The following is a 24,892-nucleotide window of genomic DNA, read 5'->3' on the forward strand; positions in this document are numbered from 1 at the left end:
TGTTGGGGAAGGGTTGGGGGAGGGAAGGGAGGTGGGAAGTTTGGGTTGTACATAGTTTTGGGGAGTTCAAGTTTAAATATGAGCCTACATGGAAGAGTTGAAGGGTTGTATCTGCATAGCATGATCGGGAGGGTTCGGTTGGGAATGAGGGAGGAAGATATCAGAGTGCTATGGGAGATCTCAGGATAGTGACGTGGAATGTCAGGGGACATAACAGTTATATGAAGAGGAATAAAGTCATGCTGTATTTGAAAAGGCAAAAGATAGATGTTGCACTGTTGCAGGAGACGCATTTGACGTGGGAGAAACTGGAGCTAGTTGGGAAAAAATGGAAAGGGATTGTGGTGGGTTCGCCGTACTCTGCTTACGCCAGGGGAGTGCTTATCTGGGTAGCACCTCATGTCCCGTTCCAGCTACTGCAGGAAATGGCGGAAACAGACGGGAGGATGGTTATATTGAGAGGGCTGTTGGAGAATAAAGAGGTATGCATCGTGAATACGTATGCCCCTAACCAAAACACGGCGGCATACTTCAGGACTCTGTGCAGTAACCTTACTATGTGTGTGGGAAGCATGGTTATTTGGTACGGGGATTTCAATTGTGTAATGAACCCCAAGGTGGATAGATCTGACAACAGGATTGATGGGCCCACCCCAGCGGCCAAAGCATTGCAGGTGTTACTAGATGATTTCGGCTTGGTAGACGTATGGATAACAAAACATCCCAATGATAGGCAATATTTGCATTATTCTGCCCCGCAGCAGCTACACACGAGACAGGACTATGTCTTTGCCACGCCGAATGTGGTGGCAGAGAGCACTCAAACAGAATACAAGGCGAGGGTCACTCGCCCCTGATCCTTGGGTGGCAATACTGCCCCCCGAGGGCGCGGATCCCGACGTGGTGCCTCCGAGCGGAGGCACTCAAAGATCCGGTCTTTCGTGAGGACATAAGGGATGAGATCATTAACTATTTTGAGACAAATACTGGTAGTGTTGACTCAGCGGGTACACTATGGGAAGCTTTTAAGGTGGTGATGCGGGGGGGCAGCCATAGCTAAGTCAAAGGGCCTGCAAGGTGGGGTTCTGGCAGACCTACAAAGAGTTGAAGACGAACTAGAAAGGACATTAGAGTGTGACAGTGTGGACACTGAGCTAGTACTTAAACTACAACAGCAATGTGCGGAACATTGGGAAAGGCTCTGCAACCTCAATTATAAAAAGTATGTAGAAAGACAGCACGCGGGAGGAGATAAAACGGGTAGGCTTTTAGCGTGACTGTACAAGAGTGAGACCCCTAGACCCCCGATTAGGACAATAATTAGAGAAGATGGCGATGTAGTGGACACTCAAGAAAGAGTTAACAGGGAATTTGCGGATTATTATAGGGTGCTATATGGAGACAAGGAGGGGAGTAGTCAAGAGGAGATAACCGAAACACTAGAAGATATAGGATTACCTAAGATAAGTGATGAGGAGAGAGAAGAGCTTGATGCACCAATTACCCTAGAGGAGCTGAGGGAGGTTGTGAAGCAGTTGCCCACCAGTAAGACCCCAGGAACAGACGGGTTCCCTAGTGAATTTTACAAAGTATATAGAGAAGAAGTGCTACCCCCATTGCTAGACATGCTTAACGAAGCGTTTGAGATAGGAAGGTTGCCAGGAGTCACTCAGAGAGGCGATCATAATACCGCTTCCTAAGCCCAACAAACCGGGGTATAGCTGTAGCTCCTACAGGCCTTTGTCGATGCTGAACCAGGACAGCAAGATACTGACGGCTGTCCTGGCAAACAGATTGCGGAGAGTAATTAGTAAATTAATCCCCCCGGATCAAACAGGCTATGTCCCAAACAGGAATATAACCCATAATCATAGGAGACTCCACCGTGTGATCGAATGGGCAGATAGAAATGAAGGCGAAATGGCGATTGTATCCCTAGACACAGTTAAAGCTTTTGACTCCGTTAAGTGGCCGTGGCTGCTGGCAGCCCTGGGAGGTTACGGAGTAGGGCCGGGTTATATCAGGTGGGCGAAAATGCTATACAGTGAGCCGTTAGCCAGAGTTCGAACGGGATCGGTGATATCCGAGAGATGGCAGCTTAGTTGAGGTACCAGGCAGGGGTGCCCCTGGTCCCTGATGCTTTACATCCTAGCCCTGGAGCCCCTAGCAATATACCTCAGGCAACAATACGATATGGTAGGTATTGAGGTTGGGGAGAAGCGGCATCTAATATCCTTATATGGGGATGATTGATTATTATACTTGAAATACCCAGAAGAGAATCTTCAATATATCCTTGACGTGATGGAGAAATACGCGGGGACCCCGGAGGAAAGGTTGCCGGTGTTACAGATACCATGGGTGATTGGTTCTTTCCGTTACCTTGGCATAGATGTGTATCACACCGCAGAAGAGGAACATAAGCACAACACCGTGGTAGCTGTTGAGAAAATCCAGAAATGCATGCAGTTTTGGGAGAAGTTGCCCCTAGTTATGATGGGACGGGGGCAATGCTTAAGATGGTGGCCCTACCTAGGCTTTTACATTATTTTAACAATATCCCACATATGATACCCAAGGAGTTCTTCCCTAAACTGAATAGTGTGTGCAGGGACTTCCTATGGCATGGTACCCGGAATAGAGTAGCGCTATGGAAGTTGTTGAACTTCTACGAAAAGGGAGGTATCAGGCTGCCCGATTTTGAGGTCTACTACATAGCAAGTCGATTACAATATGTGGCCAATTGGCTCTCCGACGAAGTGACCCCTGAACATGTGTTGTTTGGGCGGGTTTGTAGCCCATTCTACTTAAGGGAAATGATATGGTTGCCTGAAACAGATATGAAGGAGCGCCCCAACATGATGATGTTGGGTTGGAAAATGTGGCGTTGAGCGTGTCGGATGATGGAGGACCCATTCCCGTGCTCCCCGCAAGTACCGCTGGTCGCATTAGAAGGAGGGGACAAGCAGCTGAGGGTGATTATCAGAACCTACTGGCAATCGGTGGGACTGGTAACGCTGGGGGACATCTGGCAAGAGGGGACCATTAGAGATTTCGAAGAACTTGGGGAGGAGGTGGGATTACACACTGGCCAATATGTTACATACCATAGGATGGTCCAGAAAATTCAGAAAACGTGGCCTGAAACAGTGTTAGCAGAGGAACCAGATGCTACTGTGGGGGTAATATATGACATATCGGAAGGGGGGCATGAGATTTCTAGATTGTAGGAGATGGTGATGACCAAGGTGGGGAAGGAATTGACACATTTGAGACTTGATTGGGAGGAGGAGGTGGGGGCCCCGATGGGAGATGGGATGTGGGAACGCGCCCTGGGATATCACAAAAAAGTGTCAAGAAACGCCAGACTTAAACACAGCTGTACATAATGCATGGAACATACATGACCCCTCTGAAGATATCCAAGTTCCGGAACACAGGACGACAGGCGTGCCCTAAGTGCGACATGGAAAACGCTGATATGACACACATGTTTTGGTCATGCCCAGTAATCAAAGGTTTCTGGGGTGAAGTGGCACAAAAATTTACGACAAAAGGGGTCACGCTTGTCATAGATACGGCTTAGGCCCGCTTGCTGGGAGGGATCCCCAGACCACGGAAACTTAAACATGTTGAGAAACTTGGCATATGTGTTAGCAAAACGGAGGATCGCCATGGGATGGAAAAAGTGCCTAGAGCCATGGGTGGAGGTATGGTGGAGGGAGTTACAGAAATGGGCGGAGGCTGAAACGGTAGTATGGCAGGAGGCGAGTAGCATGAGTGGGGAGGAAGAAGTGGGTACCTTGATGGCATGGAAACTAATAGCGGAACTGTTCGGATCTATGTCGGACCCGACTGAATCCGAAGATGGTGAGACCCAGACATGTAGCAGATACTGAACGAGAAGTACAAATAGGCTCATAATGGAGGGTGGGACTTGGGGAGCAGTGGCAAACTGGAAATACAAATGGTGTTTACTGGAATTGTTGTAAATTACACTGCGTGTTGGGTTTGTTTGTATTGTTGTTTGGTTTGAATAAAATTAATAAACTATTTTAAAAAAAAAGATCAATGGAGACTCACAGTACCCCCTGGGGCAAAGTATTTTTCAGTCGAGTTCTGTGAAACGTAAAATAAGTCAAGTCTTGTGCAACAGGATTGAGAAAAACATTCTTCAAATCGATAACTGTGAAATATTGCGCTTCCACTGGGATACTACATAGCATTGGCACCAGATTAGGAACTAAAGGAAATTCTGCGTCTACAATCTGATTAATCAGTCTAATATCTTGTATAAATCTCCACGACCCTCCTTTCGATTTTTATGATCGGATACACTGCGGTATTGCACGATGATTCTGATGGCACCAGAATACCTTGTTTCATCAGTGCTGAAATGGCCTTAAATATACCCTCATCAAACTCTCGTGACATGGGGTACTGCCTTGCTCGAGGTACAAATCGCTCCTGCTTTCAGTTTTATTTTGACTTCCCTATCCCATTTAACAACCCTAACTCATAAGGACCTGTACTTCAAAGGACGCTTGGCACCTTCTCCAAGTCTTCCTGAAAATATGCTGGAGGCTGCCACATTATCGCCATTTGCTGTGGGACTTCCCTCTTCTCTATTCTTATCCAGTATGTGATGCTCATAAATAACACCACTTCATCATCTGTTCGGTCTTCCCTAAACTGTCATCAGTTATGCAAGTCCATCTGTACCGTTCTTCGAGAGCTATTACTGTCCTCCATAGCCTGTCCTCATCGTCCATTCCTTCAAGCATCGCCATTTCCCTTCGTACTATGGCTGCTTCCAATTCTATAGGGATTGTCTGTCCCCCCTCTTCGTCCATAGGGATCTGTGGTCTAAACAAAAACTCATCAGGTATTCTCACAATTGTTCCCACTAAGCCAGGAAGCCACATCAATAGAATGCGCACCTCATACAGGAAAACCTCTGGCTCTACTGGAACGCCTCGCAGAGCCCCTGCTCTGTAAATGCCAATATAAATTTGCCCACGTTTAAATAGTGTACTCCTGGAGTGGAACACACCATCCCTTGATCAGTTAATGAAATCGTCATGTTTAGTTTTGTCATCAAATCTCTCCCCAAAATGTTCACCGGTGTCTGTCAAGAATAGAACAAAGGAACAGACATGTCACATTCTCCTATATAGACTGGTAATTAATCAGTAAAAGGAACTCGATTCGTAGCTCAAGAGAACCCTTGAGCATTCATGGCAATTCCTGACATTGGATATTTTCCCTCTCGTATACATGAACGAGTAGCCCCACAAAGAAAAAGATTTCCCTTCTATCGTCACATCGACCCTTGGTTCCTCTTGGGGTGCCGGTGTCACAGATAGTACTGAACACATCAAGTCACCCTGTGAGCTGTCCTATTGTGGGTACAGACTCATCCCTGTTCCTGTGAAAGGATTTCCTCCTACCACAGTGACACTTCCTATTCTGGGCGTCAGTACTTGTCCTGTGTTTGCATACTGCTGTTAGTGCATGGGGGCTTGTTGCGACTGCCCTTGCGGTGGATTCATTTGCACTTGCTCTGGTTGTTTTACCTGCTGTACTCGCAGCGCTTACGTCTGATACATTGTCTGATCTTGGGCAAACCCTCTCCTAGTTTGTGCGTACATTCCCTTGGCTTCCACATACGTGTGTAATGTGCCCTGTCACCCCATAAATCCAACATACTGGTGGAGCCCGTCTGACAAGTCCCCCTTGGTTAAATCATCCTTGGGCATTGGGTTTCTCATTCTGTGAATTCTGAAACCCACCTTTATTTATTTATTGATTTATTTATTTCTAACGCGCCGAAAGCTCACAAGCATCAGGGCGCGACATGGACTGAGGATTCACAGGGCATTACGAGGAGGAGAAACTAAAGTGAGCTCAGAATATGCACTGGTGTTGCATGTATCTGAGGTTATTTAAAAAGTGTGGATTTTAGCAGTGGCGGCCGCTATCATAGGGCGGCAGGGCACCGCCCCCCCAACCTAGGCCCCCACCAGGTGTGACAATGTTCCCCAGTAGTTAACAGATTCAGAAGACGTTCTTCTGAATCTGTTATTTTCCAGCAGCGCAGGGGTGCTGTGGCGAATACCAGTCTATGGACGTGCCCGCTGTGGCAGCTGGCCCTTGATAGGAGTTTCTATCATGGGCCGGCTGCTACAGCGGGGCGCGTCCCATTTAACACTTCTTTTCCCATAGTAAAGTGAGTGGAGCTCGTTGCTCCACGCACTCTACGTAAAGTTTCTAATCCCTTTAAACTAGGAGGCTGGCGGGGCGCTTGAGGGGTGGCCCCGCCGCCAGTATCAAAATGTGCGCAAACAGCGCAACAAAGAATTGATACCCTGGCCTGCACAGATAAAGCAATGTCATTGGCTGTTTGCCAGCCAATGACATTTGAGTGTGGGGGTGGGGTGATGGCAGAGGGTGCGCGTGCTCCACTTGTTCTTCTAGAAGACGATGAGCTGAGCTGCCCAGAAACAGCAGGCCCACTTCACTTGCGGTGCATCACGGCCTAGTTAACCCTCGCCAAGCGCCAACTCGGGTAAGTTAAATATTCGCTGTTAGCATATTTAAATGAATGCCTCTCGGCAATCGGCCTACGTGGGAGATAATTATGTTTTGATTGGTTTTCCAATATCGGGACTCTGGAGGGTGGAAGGCTGACTGGATAAGTCTGGCCTGCCTGCGGGGGTTGGTACCCGTGTCTTGCGACTCCTGCTCTATCAGTTCGATCAGCCGATACGGTTATGTTCCAAAGAGTTACATTTATTATTTACGTTGTTTGCAGGGAGGAATTGTCGATGCCAACCTTTAAAGAAAGTAAATAATGTACCTGCAGAGAACACCGGATTGATGCAAAATCACCCTGGGGCCTGGCTTTGGCATGGGCCACCTAGAATAAGCTTCGAGAATTAATTCTCGGTGTTCCCAATTAATAAATCAGAATTCCTGCTGCCTTTATAATTGTAGATGATTGTCTAACAATCACGTGTGAGCAGTAAGCCTCTGGTCCGATTTCCTAGTAGAGTTGCATGTATTGTGAAATGGCTATCGGATGCCACTGCCAACAGATTAGAGTGCTCGCCCTGTTTAAGAGTTTTAACGCAGTTTACACCTTCTAATACTAATTTGTCACCCATCCCTCTGACAGGCCTTCCCAACACCGACCTGATAGCCCAGGGTATCCCACTATACCCCCCAATAGGGGAGCCGACTCAATCAAGGAGGGAGAGTGCAGCAAGCAGTGGAGAGGCAAGAGACCTGACGCCAGGTAAGAGGCTGGGAACAACTAGGAGGTGCATCAAGTTGCGTTCAAAGACCAGTGCAAGTTAACAACTGCCTGCAGAACACGTTGGTAATGGAGGGTGCCTAAAGTACTAGCAGCTAATCCAGGTGGGGGAGGAAGGGTACTAATACTAGGCAAGGGTTCAGCAGTAGCTGGTAAAATGTAATGCCCCTTATTTTCACTGAATGTTGTTTCTGGAGGAACTGGGACATGAAGCTGCGTTAACAGCCTTACACCTTGAAATGGTGACTCGTGCATCGCCCGTACCTGTCAACTACCGTGAATGACTACATTTCCTATAATGCACCGTGTGTCTGTGTAGATTTTGTACCGCTTACAGCAGCTCCTGTGAATGTTCAATCCACCGAGATAGCACCCAATGTATGTAGTGCCTGTCCAACAGTGCTCGGAGAGCTACTGCCCTGTCAAAGCATTGATTAATACATTTGGCAATGCCTGATATGGATCAACTTAGCACTCCACCTTGTGAATCGGTCGCCTACCCACGTCTGCTGTTGATGAATGACCTTTGTAATGTACACATATCTGTGCACTTATCAACCTCCCTTATATGAAAAACTGTAAAACGATAACCTCTATCTGCTGGGCATTTCCCTCTACCAATACCCCTCCTGCTCCCTGCCTTCCTATCCCGCTCCCAGTATCCCCTCCTGCTCCCAGTATCCCCTCCTCCTGCCCGCCTTCCCAAATCAGAACTAGCCCTGCCGAATGTTTTCTGTTTATTTGATCAGGAAGCTCTCAGGTTTGTCTCTGTTCGCATAGCACATTGTTCACATCTGTTTTTGATTTAGGACTGCATGTTGCTTTGCCCTTATTGAAATAAAACTAATGAAAGAATACGGACATGTTTGAATATTTTTGGACAGTTTTACAGAAAGTCACACAACCCCCAGGGGGGTGTCTACTGCCTACAGTGCTACTACTGGCCCACCACAAGCTTTGCCCTCCTTGAACTCTAGGCATTAGATGCAGCTTTATTTGTATACTCATTTTCATTGAGCAATCGCGTGCAGGAATTGTATGCCTTCCCTGCACAAACCAATCAGTTGTCCGGTTTCCCTGGTGAATGTGGGTATGTTGGGCTTGTGAAGCAGCTCCTTGAAAGAAAAGACGTAGCCTGGACAGGAAAGCGCTTGGCATCAAAAGTTCAAATGATGGCTTTTCATATTCTGCTTGCATAAACAGTGCTGGACTTCACAGCCACGACCTTCCTTAGCAGTGTCCTATCTGCCCTTTAGGTGTCCCTAAAACCGCATGGTTTGTTTTGCTCCACCCCCTTCTTTATTTGATGGCTTTTAAAATGTTCTTTACCCTATGGTAAAGCCAACTGCAGTATGTTTCTATGTGGGTGTACTGCTGTATATTGGCAGAACAAACATGTACATGTTTTCTTATTGTATCATTACTGGCATTATGCACAAGGCAAACATGAGTATCTTCTTATATGGGAATACTAGGGTATAATGGTGCAGTCAGCATGAAAATATATGGGCACAACCAGTGTGAAAATGTTTTATGCTGCCACAAATTGAGGGTAAAGGCATCTTACAAATGTGTTTCGAGAAATGCTCCTGTGCACTGTTGGTGACTTGCATCTATTGGATTTTTTTATGAGTTACCCTACAAAAACCAATTTCAAACTGTTTGGCTTTTTACCCAATTTTTCATAAAGTGTGCTCTAAAATGCACCATTTTAACCCATTATTTAAAATAAATTATCGGGGGGAGAACCCGCCCAAACCACCCTTGATTGGTTTGGGCTCCCCAGCTACTCTCGGTTACTATGGCATATGAAATATTTACGCCCCCCTAGTTAAAAAATTCAGTAGCCGCCACTGGATTTTAGTTGCTTTCTGAATGTTTGAATATTGCTTTCAAGTCTAAGATGTCGAGATAGCTCATTCCAGAGGGAGATGGCTTTGGTGGAGAATGCTCTACCTAGGCCTGTAGCCTTTATTCTGAAGTAGCCTGGCTCAGGTAGTCCCTGCTTTTCGGTTCTTAGGCTTCGGCTTGGCTCGTACCAATTAAATTCCTTCTTGAGATAGGCCAAGGCTGCATCCAATGTGACTTCATCCAATTGTTGATGGTATTGTAGATGACAGAGTCTGTTATTGTAGAGTATATGGTCACCGCAAAGTTCTAATATTAGTTGCGTGTCATCTGCAAATTTGGTGAAATAAATCCCAAATTGTGAGAGAAGGGTGCAAAGGCAGCGAATATATAGATTGAAACGCAGTGGTGAGAAGCTGGCTCCCTGCGGAACACCACAGTCCACAGGTTTGGATGTGGTGGAGTGTCCTCCCCAGGTGATTTTAGAGTTTCTATCTTCAAGGAAAGATGCAACCCAGTCAATGGCATCCTCAGAGCAGTTACCTGCTGTGTCTATAGCCTCTCGGAGCTTCTGATGATCTGATAAATCAAAAGCTGCTGAGAGGTCCAGAAGGATTAGCAAGCCTGCTTTTCCTTTGTCCAGAATGCCAAGCATTCTGGTTTGTAGATCTAACAGGGCAGATTCAGTGCCGTGTGTGCTTCTGAACCCCGACTTTTGCGAGTGCAGGAGATTGTGCTTGTCAACATATTCCTGTACTTGATAGGTGGCTATTTTGTCGAGTATCTTTAACAAAAAGTTACAGTTTGTGCTTGGTCTGAGATTGGAAGGGTCTTTTTGGTCCTGACCTGGGTTTTTTTTACTAGCGGAGTATCCGTGACAGTTTTTATTTCTAGAGGCACTTTCCGGTTCCTGAATGACGAATTTGTCAGACGGCATAGCTAGGGAGTGAAGATTTCTGCATTATCTAGTATAAATTTAGAGGGCAGGATGTTTTCTGAACAAGAAGTAGTTTATGGATGAGAGGGTGTTCAGCATGTCTTCTATAGAGACAGGCGAGAAGTGGAAATTAGATGCTGTAGGTTCTAGGTTTTCTTCCTTGATGTGGGGCAAACGTGGTGATTCTGTTTGTTATGGTGTCTCTAGCTTTTTAAATCTTATTTAGAAAGGTCATTTGGACTTTATCACAGTCTTATATGGTTGGCTGGAATGGCAGGGAGAGAGTAGGTGGTTTTTCGATGGATTTTAATATTTGAAAGAATGGACACCAGCATTTGTGACCATTCCGCAGCTAATCTCAGAGAAAAGATACCCTCTGAGAAAACCCTATCATATGTACTCTCGAAGAGATGACAATCTGATGCCGGAAGCCTGAAATAGTGCCAACCTGAAGGCCCAAATTTGCCAAATAGAGTAGAAAAGATAACACCGTTGGTGTACCACATGAAAAGGGGTCGATATTCATTTCTCTACACCAGCTGCAAAATGTGTTCCAACGGCAGCGGTACAAAGTCTTTGTTGCTGGCCTTCTTGCCGAAAGCAACACCTCCATGACGTCATCTGGGAGGTCCCAATCGTTGTATCTCAACCTTTCAGATACCAAGCGTGAAGGTTGAGGGTTCTGATGTCTGGATGGAGAACCTGACCTCCCTTCTGAGAGAGAAGATTCTCCTTGAGTGGAAGACGAATTGGAGGGGAGATGGACATGTCCAGAAGGTCCGGGTACCACGTCCTCCTGGCCCAGTCCGGGGCAATTAGGATCATGGCTTTCTGGAACATTCTCAACCTCCTGATCATTTGATGAATGACAGGGACTGGAGCAAACGCGTACAGAAGTGGAAACTCCCAGTCCACTACGAACGCGTCCCCTAGAGCTCCTCTTGGGGGAAATTCCCTTGGACAAAAATTATCGCACTTCCTGTTGATGCTGGTGGCGAACAGATCCACTTGAGGGGTTCCCCAAAGTGTGAAGATCTCTTGAAGGACTTCCTGAGCTAGTTCCCACTCGTGGGAGAATGTACTCTGCCTGCTCAGAGCGTCCGCCATCAAGTTTTTCTCTCCGGCTAAGTGAGCTGCCGATAGAGAGATTCGTTCTTGGATTGCCCAAAACCAGAGCTGCATCGCCTCTCTGCACAGAGGCAGTGATTCTACGCCTCCTCTTTTGTTGAGGTAGTGCATGGCCACTGTGTTGTCCGTCATTATCAGGACATCTTTCCCCTGTACAGATGGCAAAAAAGCCTTCAGCGCTAGTCTGATTGCTCTCAGCTCTAACAGGTTGATATGTAGTCTGGACTCCGATGGAGAACAACGACTGCTGATGGTCAAGTCGTTGGCATGGGCTCCCCACCCCGTGAGTGAGGCATATAGGACTACTGTTATCTCCGGCCATGGTTGCCAAAACAGTTCTCCTTTCAAAATGTTCTCCTGACAGGCCCACCACTGAAGGTCTCGAGCTACCTTGTCCGGAACCTGAAGGAGATCTGTCATTCTCCCTGAGAATTGCGACCACTGAGTTCTTAGAGCCCACTGAAGAGATCTCATTCTCAGGCGAGCCTCTGGCACAAGGAAGATGCAGGATGCCATGAGGCCTTGCAACCTCAAAAAGTCAAAGGCTGGGAGACGTTGGGCATTTTGAAACTTGGTGACCATCTGCAGAATATTTTGAGCCCTCACCTCTGGTGGCAAGGCTTTTCCGAGGGAAGTGTCCAGGACTGCTCCAATGAACTGGAGTCTCTGTAATGGTATAATCTGTGACTTCTTTAAATTGAGGGAGAAGCCCAGTTTGTGAAGGAAGTGGCAGACATAATCTAGCTGGATCTGAGTTTGTTCCGGAGATACAGCTCTGATCAGCCAATCGTCCAGGTAGGGGTGGACGTGAATCCCTTCCCTCAGACTTGCAGCCACTACCGACATTAGCTTGGTGAAGACCCTCGGGGCGGAGTTCAGCCCAAATGGTAGAACTCGAAATTGATAATGAGAGCCGCCAATTGCGAACCTCAGGTATTTCCTGTGTTTGTGATGGTTTGGCACATGGAAATAAGCATCCTGAAGGTCCAGAGATACCAGCCAGTCCTGGAGCTGGAGGGCCTGAAGGATCTTAGAGAGAGTTACCATCTTCAACTTGTCCTTTCTAAGGAACTTGTTCAATTCTCTTAAGTCCAAGATAGGTCTCAGTCCTCCGTATTTCTTCGGTATTAGGAAGTAGGGGGAGTACCAGCCCCTGTTCCTCTCCGCTACAGGTACCGGTTCTATGGCACGTTTCTAAAGCAGGTCTACAATTTCTTGCAAGAGGCGCAGATCTGGCACTTTCCGAGAGCTGTTCCCCCGGTGGATGACTCTAAGGAATGCGTAGAAAAGGCAGGCAGTAACCTTGGGCAACTGTCTCCAATGCCCAAGCATCTGACGTAATAGCCTGCCATTCCGTCAGATGTTGAGTTAGCCTGCCCCCTACTGGCGTCTTGTGAGGGGAGTCCTCAGAGTGGTTTAGAGGCGGCTGATGTAGATGCCGAGGGTAAAGAGGCACCTGCTGCTGCGGCTTTTGTATTTTTACCCCGTCCACCTCGGGTGAATCTTTTTTGACCTCTTTGAACTGACTGTCCTCTGCCTTTTCCGAATGCGGAATAAAAGCAAAAGGCCTTACCTCTCCAAGAGGTTCCGGGGGGCGATATGGCGTTTGACAGATTGCAGCTCCCAGGGATTTTGCTGCTGCTTTGGATGTCTGTAACTTTTCTAGGCTGTCATCCGCCTTCTTACCAAACAAAGAAGAGCCGTCAAAGGGCATATTTAAAAGTCTGGCTTGTACATCTGAAGCAAACCCAGACTTTCGCAACCACACAAATCTGCGGGTTGTAGTACTTGCCGCCATGGCCCTACTGATACTGTCAGCAGAATCAATGCCAGTTTGAAGGGATTCGCACATTGCGTCTTTACCATTCTTAATGATGTTTAGAAACGCTTCCCTGTCTTCTCCCTCTGGGAGGCAGTCAGCCGCTGATGAAGCACACTCCCAAAGTGTATGGCTGAACCTTGCGAGCGTACAAGTAGCGTTAATAGATTTCAACGCCATGCTACATGCAGAAAAGACTTTCTTAGCCATAGAGTCATATCTTTTGTCATCCCTGTCCTGTGGAACAGTAGGGTATGCCGATCTACTGCCTGATGCAGTTGCTGCTTGAACAACCAGACTCTCTGGAGTTGGATGTTTAGACAAAAATTCAGGGTCAGTAGTAGATATTTGGCTGATAACTTCTTGTTAACCGCCGGGATAACCTCAGGAGTTTCCCAGTTAGCCAATATTTTTCTTTGTAATGCAGCGTGAAATGGAACCACAGGATCCTCCTGTGGATCTTTAACTAGAATGTCTGTAAGTTCATCCTGTTGGAATGCAGGTGAAGGTGTAGACCAACCCATGAATTCTACAATCCTTGCCATTAAAATTCTGTAAGGGGTCTCGGCATGTTCCCCTGGGTCTGGTTTGGCAAATTCTATTTCTGGGGAAGTATCTAACCCACTTGCCTCATCTAAGGATTCTCAAAGATCCTTTAACCTATTTTCCTCAGAGGTAAATTCCTCTGGTTCAGGTGTTGCAGATCTCTGCAACCCAAATGGTCTTTCTTGATCCGAATCCTCACCTTCTGCGATTTATGCCATTTCCAAGGTCTGATAATTTCAGACCTTTGTCTTCAATTTCCAGAGCAGAAGGGGCTAAATTTGTCATAATCGGTTGAGAAAACGTCAACGCGGACGTTAAAGGCTTCGAAAACACTGAAAAAGGCATCGAGAAGTTCGGAAGAGGCCTCAAACAGGTCGAGAGGATCGGAATCCTACGCGAGGTTGTCAATGACATTCTCAAAGTCGTGTTCGAGGCCCTGGGTATGACCACTGGCTGTGAGGTAATGACAGCCGTGGGTTTGTTCTTTTTCGGCGTTGGCGCCGAAGACGGCGTCGATTCGATCGACCTATGCATCGATGAGCCCTTCGATAATGGCGTTGATGACGCAGATTTATGCGTCGAAGGGACTTTCGACGATGGCGTCGATGGCACAGTGCATTTGCTCGAGGGTTCGTGACGCTCTCGAGTAGTTTCTTTCGCCGGGTGCAACGACTCGCGGCGTTTGGATTTTTCAGGTCTTTCAGGTCTTTCACCCAGGGTATCACCCTCAGCTGTCCTCGAGGGGGTCGAGGCCACTTTCTCGAAGACGCTAAGCATCCTTTTACGTAATTCCTCCCACTCAGCCTGAGAGCTATGTTTTGCGAAGTATAGGGATTTTCGGCGCAAATAATTCCATGAATCAGGCAGTTTATGTTTTTGGTACTTTGACCAGTTGCTTTTTTTTATTATATTGTTTATTATATTGTTAAGGTTGAATTAATTTTCAACCAATAAACATTAAAACAAAAAATACAAATATTGTTTCTACGAAAAACTCAAATAAAATATATTGGGGAAAAAAAACTCAGGTAGATTCTAGTTAACTTGCATTTAGCGATGGGAAAAGAACATACTGATCCCAACAGAACAAGACATGAGAAAACATGCTTCTACAGCTTAAAACATGACATGGCACAGCATAGCATAACACAGTGTAGCACAGCAAACCCAAGTGTAGCAATTCACAACAGGGCGGAGCAAGACAATATAGCCGAGTACAAGCACATAGCAAATCCTGCCATCGCTAGGCACTCCAAAGAAATGGGGATGAAACTCAGCAGAAACGGCAAGCTGCCTCCGTTTTGGGATAATGGTTTCTTGATGTCGAACCAAATGACTTGATCAAAGGGCGGAGGGTTACAGCGGGGACATTTTCTTCAAAAGGAGCTGCCAGCAATGCTGCCAATTATTTCTAGGGTTTGATGACTATTAAAGTTCGACATGGAATGTATTTCTATACATTTAAGGTTAAGTTGTTGTTGCACAGTATCTACAAGAAATGACAAAATAACAATTTGACAAATAACAAAAGCATGTCAACACTTAAAAGAAGCAGACAATAGATCATGTTTCATGCAATAAATCATCACCTCCTTAAACAACGACATATTGATTAACATTAAGCAGTTATCACAACAACAGGGATTTAACAATACAACTTACTTTATTACTTCTAAAAAAACCTTCTGCTTTCAGTGTTTTATTAGGCACATTGAGAAGACGCAGATCATTGTAACAGCGTTCTAGTACTATTCGCATGGTTTCTGGAGACAGTTCAGCCGCCTAAAAAAGAAACAAAAACACTTAAGCTTTCTTAGCACATGAAAATTAGAGGGATCTTCCAAAAGTCAAACAGGTTTTCAAATTGTTTGATAATATATTTTCTTTTATTGTTAAGAAATCACTATTACAATACAGAACACTAAACAACAGTACAATATTTAAAACATCCTTAACCACACACAAACATTTCAAAGCACACTTAAGTGACCACTCAGGATAACAATTCTTCTACACCACCTCCATTGTTTAAGTGCAATGCCCACGATCTACAGGCCGAAGATCAGGTAATTTTCCAGACCTTTAACTTGGTGAGATTGAGCAGTGGTAACAGCCAGCTACAGAGGGTTAGGACACACTGAAATTCGTGTGTGTGTTGGGGTGGGAGTACGGTGGGGCAATGCAGGCAGGAAATGAGGGTTAGTCATGGTACAGCCTGGGGTGGGGAAATTACACACAAGCATTTTCGGGAATGTTCTTGATTAAAGACAACAATTTTAATTTATTTTCAAATGTTAAATATTATTCCTCAATCTAGGCACCCCAATTGGATTGGAAAAGCTTATACATATTGTGATGATTCTGACGATGTCCTAGCTTCTTTTCCTGAGAAAATTCCCTTCCATAAGGCCAGGGGATGGCACCTGCTGCCGGATTCTGACTCTTCTGGTGGCTATATGAGGGAGGACCACCTGAGGACCATCTAGGTGACTCTCTGGGAGAAGCTCTTGTTGGAGAAAATCACATACCCTGCCCCCCTTTGCCCGTCAGGGATGTTTCCTCAGTCCCCCATGTATTAATGGCCTATTGTTACACTCATCCCCCGCTTACTAATTGATCTATTGTGATCAATCCCTAAAAGTCCCATTTAGGAGAATATTTTGACAGCTAGGACGAGGAAGAGGCAGGGAGTATTGAGGATCACACTATATATTGGGATATTGAGCCCTGGAGGCTCAATATCCACGTCCTTCAAGTCATTCAGAAAGCAACTCCATAAAGACTAAAATGGAAAAAGAACAATGAAGTAATGAGGATTGTGCACACCAAGCAATCAACGGCGCAGTCTAGTTTTTGGCAAATGAGTCTAATACGTCAGCTTGTTATGAGAAGGAGAGAGGAGAGCTGCAGATGCCGAACTGCCTCGCAACCAGTAATACCAAGGAGCACCAAGCTGAAGGCAAGCATGCTGTGTTAGGCGTCCCGACGGGCAATCCAACAAGGGAACAGAGAAGCCAGGGTGCGGGTGGTCTAGTGCAGAGAGTAGCGGAAACCGCACACCGCAAGAGCCGACACAATGAGAGTGCAGCACTTAACGGGGCGCATGCAAAGCTAGGCCGCCGAAGAAGGGGATAGCAGAGAATTGCTGGCGACAACATGTAAGCCCTGGGAAGGAGATATACCAGCGCGCATGTTTCGTTCCACAGAAGCAACCAGTGAACCTAAAAGAAACAAGTGGGTTATCGGGTGGCCAAATAGAGTAAATCACTTCTTGAGAAAGCAGCATGAGGGAAAACAGCACAGTTACTAAAGAAGTGAGAGAGTTAGCAAAGCAAGTTATCAATGGGTCTTTAGACCCCAAGCTGAAAGAAAGAAGGAGTGACTCGTATAATTAAGTCCTGGAAAACAAGTATACCAGGTGAAGTTGGGAGTGACTTCATCAACTTTCAAATGGACATCTTCAAATTCACGAGAAAACTGAAAAGAAAATGTGCAACAAAAAAAAATCACAAACTGTTAGGGAGAATTCTCTTATAAGGCTAATTTCCCAAACCTAGTGAGTCCCCCACCAGCTTTGCTGGATTTTTGGGGTTTGTTTTTTCTCCTGCTAAGAGTGAGACTCTTTTTCTCCCACTCTTAGGCATGATTTGAGGTATGTCTGACTTTTTGTGGGCTTATGGGCTATGGGGTCTTTTTCTCCATAGGGTATCATCTGTTTTTGTGTATGTGTTACACAGCACCCTCAGTGCAGTAACACAGGGGTGTCATAGTGACCCCCAAACAGACTCCATACCCTGGGACTGACTACTGTCTCCCAGGGCATGTAAAGTCACCAATGACTTTACTAGTCCAAAATTGTGAACAGAACCAGTACAAACCATCATATTGTGGAAGTACTGCAAGGGGTTAATTTGATTCCCCCTGGGTCTGTTTCCAAGGGGGCACTGTCCAGTCCCCCCCCTTGTCGAGTTTCTGGCTGGTGGCAGTTTTTACCATGCAAAATATTCCACCTTAATATTTCCTTTGGGATTTTCCCATTGATTTTAAACGCACCACTGTTTGGTGCAATGTTAAAGATACCGCCGGTTTATTTATTTAATATTAAATCACCGGTTGGGTCTTTTTGCCAGAACTCTTTTCTAAAATGGCATTTGTGTCCGTCTCTGTAACTCCAACCAAGGTCGGGCCTTTTGTTCCACTTTTTTACGGGCTTCTCCACAGAAGCCCTCCAACTGGTGCCACTCTGTCTGGGTTCCACAGGATGGGTGGGTGGGGGAATTGGCACCCTGGACTGTGTTGCCTTAGCAACTCAAGTCGCACTCTGTTCTGATTGGCCCAGTGGTGAGCCGCCTGGCTCACCACTTAGCATGTTTGAGTGACAGCTAGACTGTTGAATGGGGGTTTATGCATAAAAGCAGGGCTTTTGGGACTGGAACTTCAGAAGTCGCCACAGGACCTATGAAATCTGAAGAGGGGAGAAAATCTGAAGAGGGGAGAAGCTGAGCCATCTGCAACAACGACACCACCGGTGGAGCCCTGCTGCAACGACCTCACCACTTTCCCGACGACAAGAGACGATCTTCTGCTGAAAGAGTCTTCTTCCTCTGAGCTGGTGGGATCAACCAGTTCGCCATTTCACCTTCCAGGACGTCTCTTGGTCGAATCGCCCGTGCCAAGCACCCCAGCGGCCGGATAGCCAAGTTTCACCACTGTGACGACGAATACCAGGAACGCACCTTTTAACCGACGAACTCCGCGGCTGGTTTCTTCCCTGGGCAGTGCAACGACTCCAAGTTTCCTCCTCCACGAGATCCTCTCTTCCCCTGGTCGAAACCACAAACTGCACCCGCTGCCAGGAACAACTGCCACCACTGGAGCTTCCTCAACTTTAAAGGTACTGTGTTCCACCTGGCCTCCCTTTCTACAGTTTGCTAAAGGTGACCCTTAAATCCTTTGCTTTCCAACTGGGTTGGCCCCAGACCTTCTAACTTTACCTTTTGAACCACCCCAACCTCTTTTGAACATTTCTACAAAGACTTGAATGCATTTCTCAACTATGTGATCTTGGGCACATTTCACCTTGCTGGCCTATGAACTTTGGCTCTACAGTAGACTCTGCCTTCACTAACTTGTTTTAGTCTCTTAAAAGTGTTGGGAACTGTTTTATTTTTATGACCTGCCTTTTTCTCTCCCTTTTATTTAATTATTGGAGTGCCATCTAGGTTACGCGCTCACCTCTGTTATGACAAAAAGTGGTGTTTTGACTTAGACTTGTCTAATAATTCTTAATGCAGGTGTGTATACTTTTCTGATTGGGTTTTAAACTTGCTTTGATTAATAGTGTTAGTGTATTTTCTAAAGTGTGTGTTAAATAAATAATTATATACTTTTGATACAAAGCTCTGGTCAGTGTTTGCTTGTTCTACTTTGTTTTTAGCCCTATTATGTATCCTCTGTATACTGCCTAACTCTTCTTGAGAGAAGTCCGACTGCTCAGCCTCAGCTACCAGGTAAATCTGGGTGGTACAGACTGCTACCAAGTGGGTTTACTGCTTACTCCTGTAGTCTTGATCTTTTTGCAGTGTTCCCCAAGGGAACTGCACAGGATTCTGCCTAACACAAACTATAGTCCACAAGTGACTTGACCATCTCAGACATTGAGAACACGCATTTACTACTATCCCTAGAACAAGACACAGCCATACGTGAGGACTTTGATGTGAGGTCTAGGAATTTAGAGTGATTTGAATTGAAACCTAAATCCAAATTCACACCCCAATTGACACCAGACAACATAATAGAAGCCTTTCAGCATGTTTTAATAGACATTCTCAAATACCTAGACAGTGCTGCCAACAGGACTTACAACATGCACCCTAATCTGACAAAGGAAGAAAGAAAAGCACTCAACAAACTAAGTCAGGGCACCACTGTATTGATCAAGGGGGCGGACAAAGGAGGTAATATAGTTTTACTTAACAGAACAGACTATATTGCAATGGGTGATGCACATTTACAAACTCCATGTTGCTACCAGAGATTACTTGCAAACCCAACCAAAGAGACAATCAAATAATTACCTGCACTAATTCTCAAATAGTACAGGAAAGGATAGCTCATTGACGAGAACCAATGTTTGATTTTAGCAGATGCAACTATGCCCACTATGTACTTTCTTCCGAAAGTCCATAAAGATTTTGCTACCCTGCCAGAAGTTAGACCAATCTTAAGCAGCATAGTTTGGGCAACCAAAAGATTATCAGAGTACATGGACATTGCTATTAAGGAACGAGTAATCACTTTAGACTCATACATCATGTATTACACGGTCTCGAAGAGATTATATCGCAGCCAGACTATCGAAAAGACCACAAGATGTTAAGGCTCTTTACACTTCGATCGAGCACAGACTAGCAATCAAGACAATCGACTACACTTGTAAACATATTTAGGCCTCATATTTGGAACATACAGAAATGATCAAGGATTGTAGTGAATTTCTCTCTCTCACACACACACACACACACAATAGCTTTCTCTTCAACAAAGAGTACTATCTGCAAATAAAGGGCGTCTTTATGGGGGCTAAGTATGAGCCCTCTCTAGCGAACCTCTTCATGGGCCAATTCAAAGAATCATTTGCCTTAACAGACAACAAATTTACCCCCAAAGTCATCAGCTGGCGTAGATTTATCTATGACGTCATACTCATTTAGCAAGGCACTGAGGAATGATACAAAGAATTTGAACACTTTTTGAATAATAACACTTTTGGCCCAGAACTGATAGGCACAGTATGAGAAACCTAAAGGTGTCTCACCCGCTAGTCCCCAGGATCTGTCAACCAGGTGGCCATGACACAGCCATCGCTTTTGGATCCAGTTCCTGGGGGTGCACCAGTGCGGGAGGATCACCTGGATGAGGGGTCTTCGGGAGTGGATCTGGGACACTGGATAATGACACACAGTATCCCCTTTCTATAACACCTTTTCCCCATCATACAAGGTAGGATACCTAAGAACTCAATGCTGCCCCCCCCCCACTTTCCCGACACAAACACTTTCTCACAGACAGCTCACTGTGAGCGACAACAGACTAACTGATCATTACATACACACCTGACTTCCATCACACTTCCCCACACGGATGAAAGGCGAAGCATGAAAGCACACTCAGAGCGAGGAAAAACATGAGGAAACAGCAGTTCCAAGATGCCAGTTTAATACAAGGAGAAAGACGAGACCAGAGAGGGGTGCAAGGAGAGAAGCGCCTTTGACCTGTAAAGACAGTTACTTTCGTGAACCTTGAAAAGAAACAAACCGAAGACCAGGAACTACAGCTGATCAAACCTGCACTGTATGTTGCACTTTCCTGCATCGATAACCAAGGCAGGGAGGAGCGATTGCCGCCGTGGTACTGTCCTTGGCGCCTCCAACAAAGCAGCGTCAGTGAAGACAGCAGAGCCGGTGAGTCAGAGAGACTGATACCTAACCAGCCTGTGTTTTGAACCAAGGTTGCAAGTGGCAACATTGTTTTTGAAAAGATCTAAAGAGAACAGTTTGTGAGAGGAGCGAAGCGGATATAATTGGAAACCAAAGGAGTGAATGAACTTTGGAAGGCCAGCAAAAGATACCATAGTGGTCCAGAGCCACGTAGGTGCTCATTCAAAAGTCTCTGTTAGGTATCCAACTGATGCGAAGTGTGAGAAAAGAGAATCTTGATATGATATTTTATTCATATTTCATTTGAGATCACAATGGTAACGGGTCAAGCTAAAACCTGGTGCACATTTGCAGTATATATTAAACCACAAAGACTTTCAATTGATCCAAGCCCGGCTAAGGGAGACTAATTGGGATCTGAGAAAGGTTGACGGCGATCCGGGGTGGACCGTTAGTCACCCGAGAAAGAATATTCTCTGAACACTGTAATTAGGGGATCTGAGCCCAGAGGAGGGTGATCCATGTTGAACTTTTGTTTTTGAAAGCGATCCGAGCCCAGTTGAGCAGGATCCAGGGTCAACACCCAAATTGAATACTGGAAACAGGAAAAGAACTTTTTGCATCTCATTTGTTTTTACATCAGGCCCTCTGAGTCAAGAGACTTTTAAGAAGTAAAGACACTTGGACACAGAAGGTGCCGACGCTGTTAACGGAACTGTATACTCGTGCCACAGAAGCCAGAGTGTGTGCATTGCTTGAGTGAACCGCCTGGCCCCATGTTGAAAAAGTGGGGAAGAGAGGCCAACGGCCCGAATATCTAGACATATAATTTTGTGAACACTTCTTTCTTTTTCATGAACACTACCCCACACTATTTGTAAATTAGCTGTAAGGATTGGCAATAGGATGTCTAGTATAGGCCCTTTTTATTTTGACAAGACTCCACTAAGACTGCATTATTATTATTATTACTTGATGGTCGTAGCTTGCTCCCATCTGTAGTTTTAGGTTTAGATAGGCGTTTTTCACACCCTTGCGAAAGTTCAATTAACACCCTTGAACTGTGGTCACTTGTGTCCGTCTTACTGTTGATACCATGCCTTCCTTACAACAGCCAGAGAACATGTATAGACTACCTAGACCTTCATATATATATGTTAAACAGGACACTAGACACCCACACTTTCAGAAAACATACAGAAGGGAACTCCATGCTATATGCCACTAGTTTTCATAGAAAATCTACAATAGACGATATCCCGGTAGGAGAATTCCACAGAGCAAAAAAACTATTATGACAACAGAATCTATCAAGAGGAATGTGATTATATTTATATATATATATATATTTTTTTTTTATTGTATTAGCTGTAATTAAACAGCTTTTCAATATAATACAGTTTTAGCAGAAATACAATTACAAATACAATTAATTCATGTAAGAATAAAAAACAAGAAAAATACATATCTTGTTATAACATAATATTCACAGATCAGATTCCAGATTCATAGTGTAAACAAACAATACAATGACAAACCAATAAAAAAAAAGAATTCATATATGCATACAATTAAAAGGACATGTCTAAATGCTGAACACAGGTTGTCAGTCTATGTTTACCAGTGGTACTCCTATGTTTTTAGTTTAGTTTTGGTCAAAAGTGGCACTGGAATAGTCTAAATTCACAGCTTGCAGAAAATTTACTGTCACCCATTGTATCCTATTTTTACCTGAAAATAAAAGATATGACCAACGAAGATCCTGGTCAACATGTTCCATCATGTGATATTATAACCAAACGATTCATAGAGGTTGCCCTAAATATTTCATAACTATATCACAAGATTACAAACATCATAAGACAGTCTGCATTTATTGGCAAAACGGGAACAGTGATGCAACCCAATATCGGAATCACCAAATACGTATGGATCCAGTATTAAGGGAAGTGACAGACTCGTGAATTAAGGATACGAATCAGAGTACACATCCCCAATGTTAGCACCCAAGACCCAAGATCCTCACTAGCGAATCATTGTAAAGAAAACAATCAACTAGAGGACAGACAATATCTATACGATCTTACCACTACAAGATACTGGAAACTCATACCACATGCTATGCTAGTCAAATCAATATTAAAACTGAGAATATGAATGATGATAGCTCTTACTGCATTTTCTTTTAATGACCCATTCAACAGACAACTTCTGTATCAAATAAATACTAAAAGATGTTTCAAAATTCAAGCAAATGTGCAATGAACAATTGTAATGCATGCAGTAGGACTTGCAATAGTAGTATGCGTAGTGTAAAGATTGGAGGGGGTATCTGTACTTCTGCCCTCTAGATTGTTGGGACTGAGGCACAGAGCACCCCAGTCAAGGTTCTCTATATGGTAGCTTGGACGAGCAACGAAGGCTTAAGCTCTCAGGTGGCGATGCAGGCTGGTTCTTAAGTACAGTGAGTCCCCACGCCCCCAAAAAGGAATGTTAGGTGATAAAACAGCTTCCTTATATAAAAATAAGTTTCAGTAATATATATACATTTAAAAAATAACTGTGTACTCACGCAGTTCTATTCAAATAATGGCAATGATAAAAACTCTATGTGGCATCACACTAGAATTAAATTCAGTAAAAATGCACCAACTGCTGACAGTTTTAAAAAGGCATGTGAATTCTTAAGTAAGGTTTACTTTCATAGATTAAGGAAGAAAGACAGGTTAGTTTCAGAACATAGGCAGTACACTTTCATGAGACTCAAATAGCCATGCCGTGTGAGGATCCCCCTACCTGGGCAACTTGTAATGGAAATGTTAGGGTGTACCTTATCTAGTCTTTTACAGCCCAGTCCAAACATGTTCAATAATGCTCTGCTTTCTTTTTACAGGTTCTACCACATGTGAGGGGTCAGTAATGCGAGGTGGACAGCTGCTTGTAGACTTTTCAAACTATGCTGTTTTATTTAAAAAATTCTATAAAAAAATACCTGACTTGCCCTTCACTACAGAGGAATTCCCTACCTAGTCCAAAGACTAAGGAAACATTCTCTAGCATGGGTAAACTGGCCCTCACACTAAACAACCAATATACAACGAACATGATATAGCAACACAATATAAGAAACAATAGTAAAATTGTTCAAAGGAAAAGAAAGGTTTTCCACCAGCTCTGCAAAGTTCAAAGTCAAAGCAAAGGTTCAAAGTCAAAGCAAAGGTTCAACAAACAAAAATCCACAGGTAACAACTCTTTGATCCTGGATAAAAAAGATCCCCTTTCAATTTCCAGGAAAAGAAATTGCACCGATGGTAATGCTGGTTATGACGAATTGTCTCGTCTTCAAGATAATATGCCACAGTTCAAAAGAAAGTGTAAATGCTCCCCAAATGTCAATAATACACAATTCTTTAGGACTTCTTTATTTACAGCTTTACGTTTGGTATATTTGTCAGGACGTTTTCTCTTGGCTGCTGCTTCTGTTAACAACCACATCTCTACTGTTGGTACTATGTGAACAGGTCACCTATGTTCCACGGTACTTTACGGCTTTCAACCAACATCAACTGACAGCTTAATATACCAGCACAGTTGAATTGGTACTACTACTCAGTACTTTTAAATAGTTAGTCAGGCTTGGACAAGACTCTTCAACCTCTTCAACTAGGCCAGGCACTCTTCCTTTTAATGACTTTCTAAAAATGGGTAGCCTCTTTGCATCTTCCATCTGTCTGACTGCAACATGAACAACCTGCTTCTGCCCACAAGACTCACTCATTTCTCGCTTCAGCAGTCTTTAGCACCACAGGTTGTATTCTACTGCAGAGTATTCTTCACAAGCATTTGTTTCCCATTCC

At 44.7% G+C, this 24,892-nt stretch overlaps 1 protein-coding gene across 3 annotated transcripts in view; it reads right to left on the reverse strand.

Annotated features, from left to right (window-relative positions):
- USP47 (ubiquitin specific peptidase 47) overlaps positions 1-24,892 on the reverse strand; it is a 2,970,466-nt gene that overhangs the window by 797,297 nt on the left and 2,148,277 nt on the right. For all 3 annotated transcript variants that reach the window (XM_069623643.1, XM_069623644.1, XM_069623642.1), the window contains one exon: positions 15,256-15,375. In XM_069623643.1, coding sequence (XP_069479744.1) covers positions 15,256-15,375 — 120 coding nt within the window. The remainder of the gene's footprint in view (positions 1-15,255; positions 15,376-24,892) is intronic.

The sequence above is a fragment of the Ambystoma mexicanum genome, chromosome 11, assembly GCF_040938575.1.
Source record: "Ambystoma mexicanum isolate Mex_15411 chromosome 11, UKY_AmexF1_1, whole genome shotgun sequence".
NCBI classification, from domain to species: Eukaryota; Metazoa; Chordata; class Amphibia; order Caudata; family Ambystomatidae; genus Ambystoma; species Ambystoma mexicanum.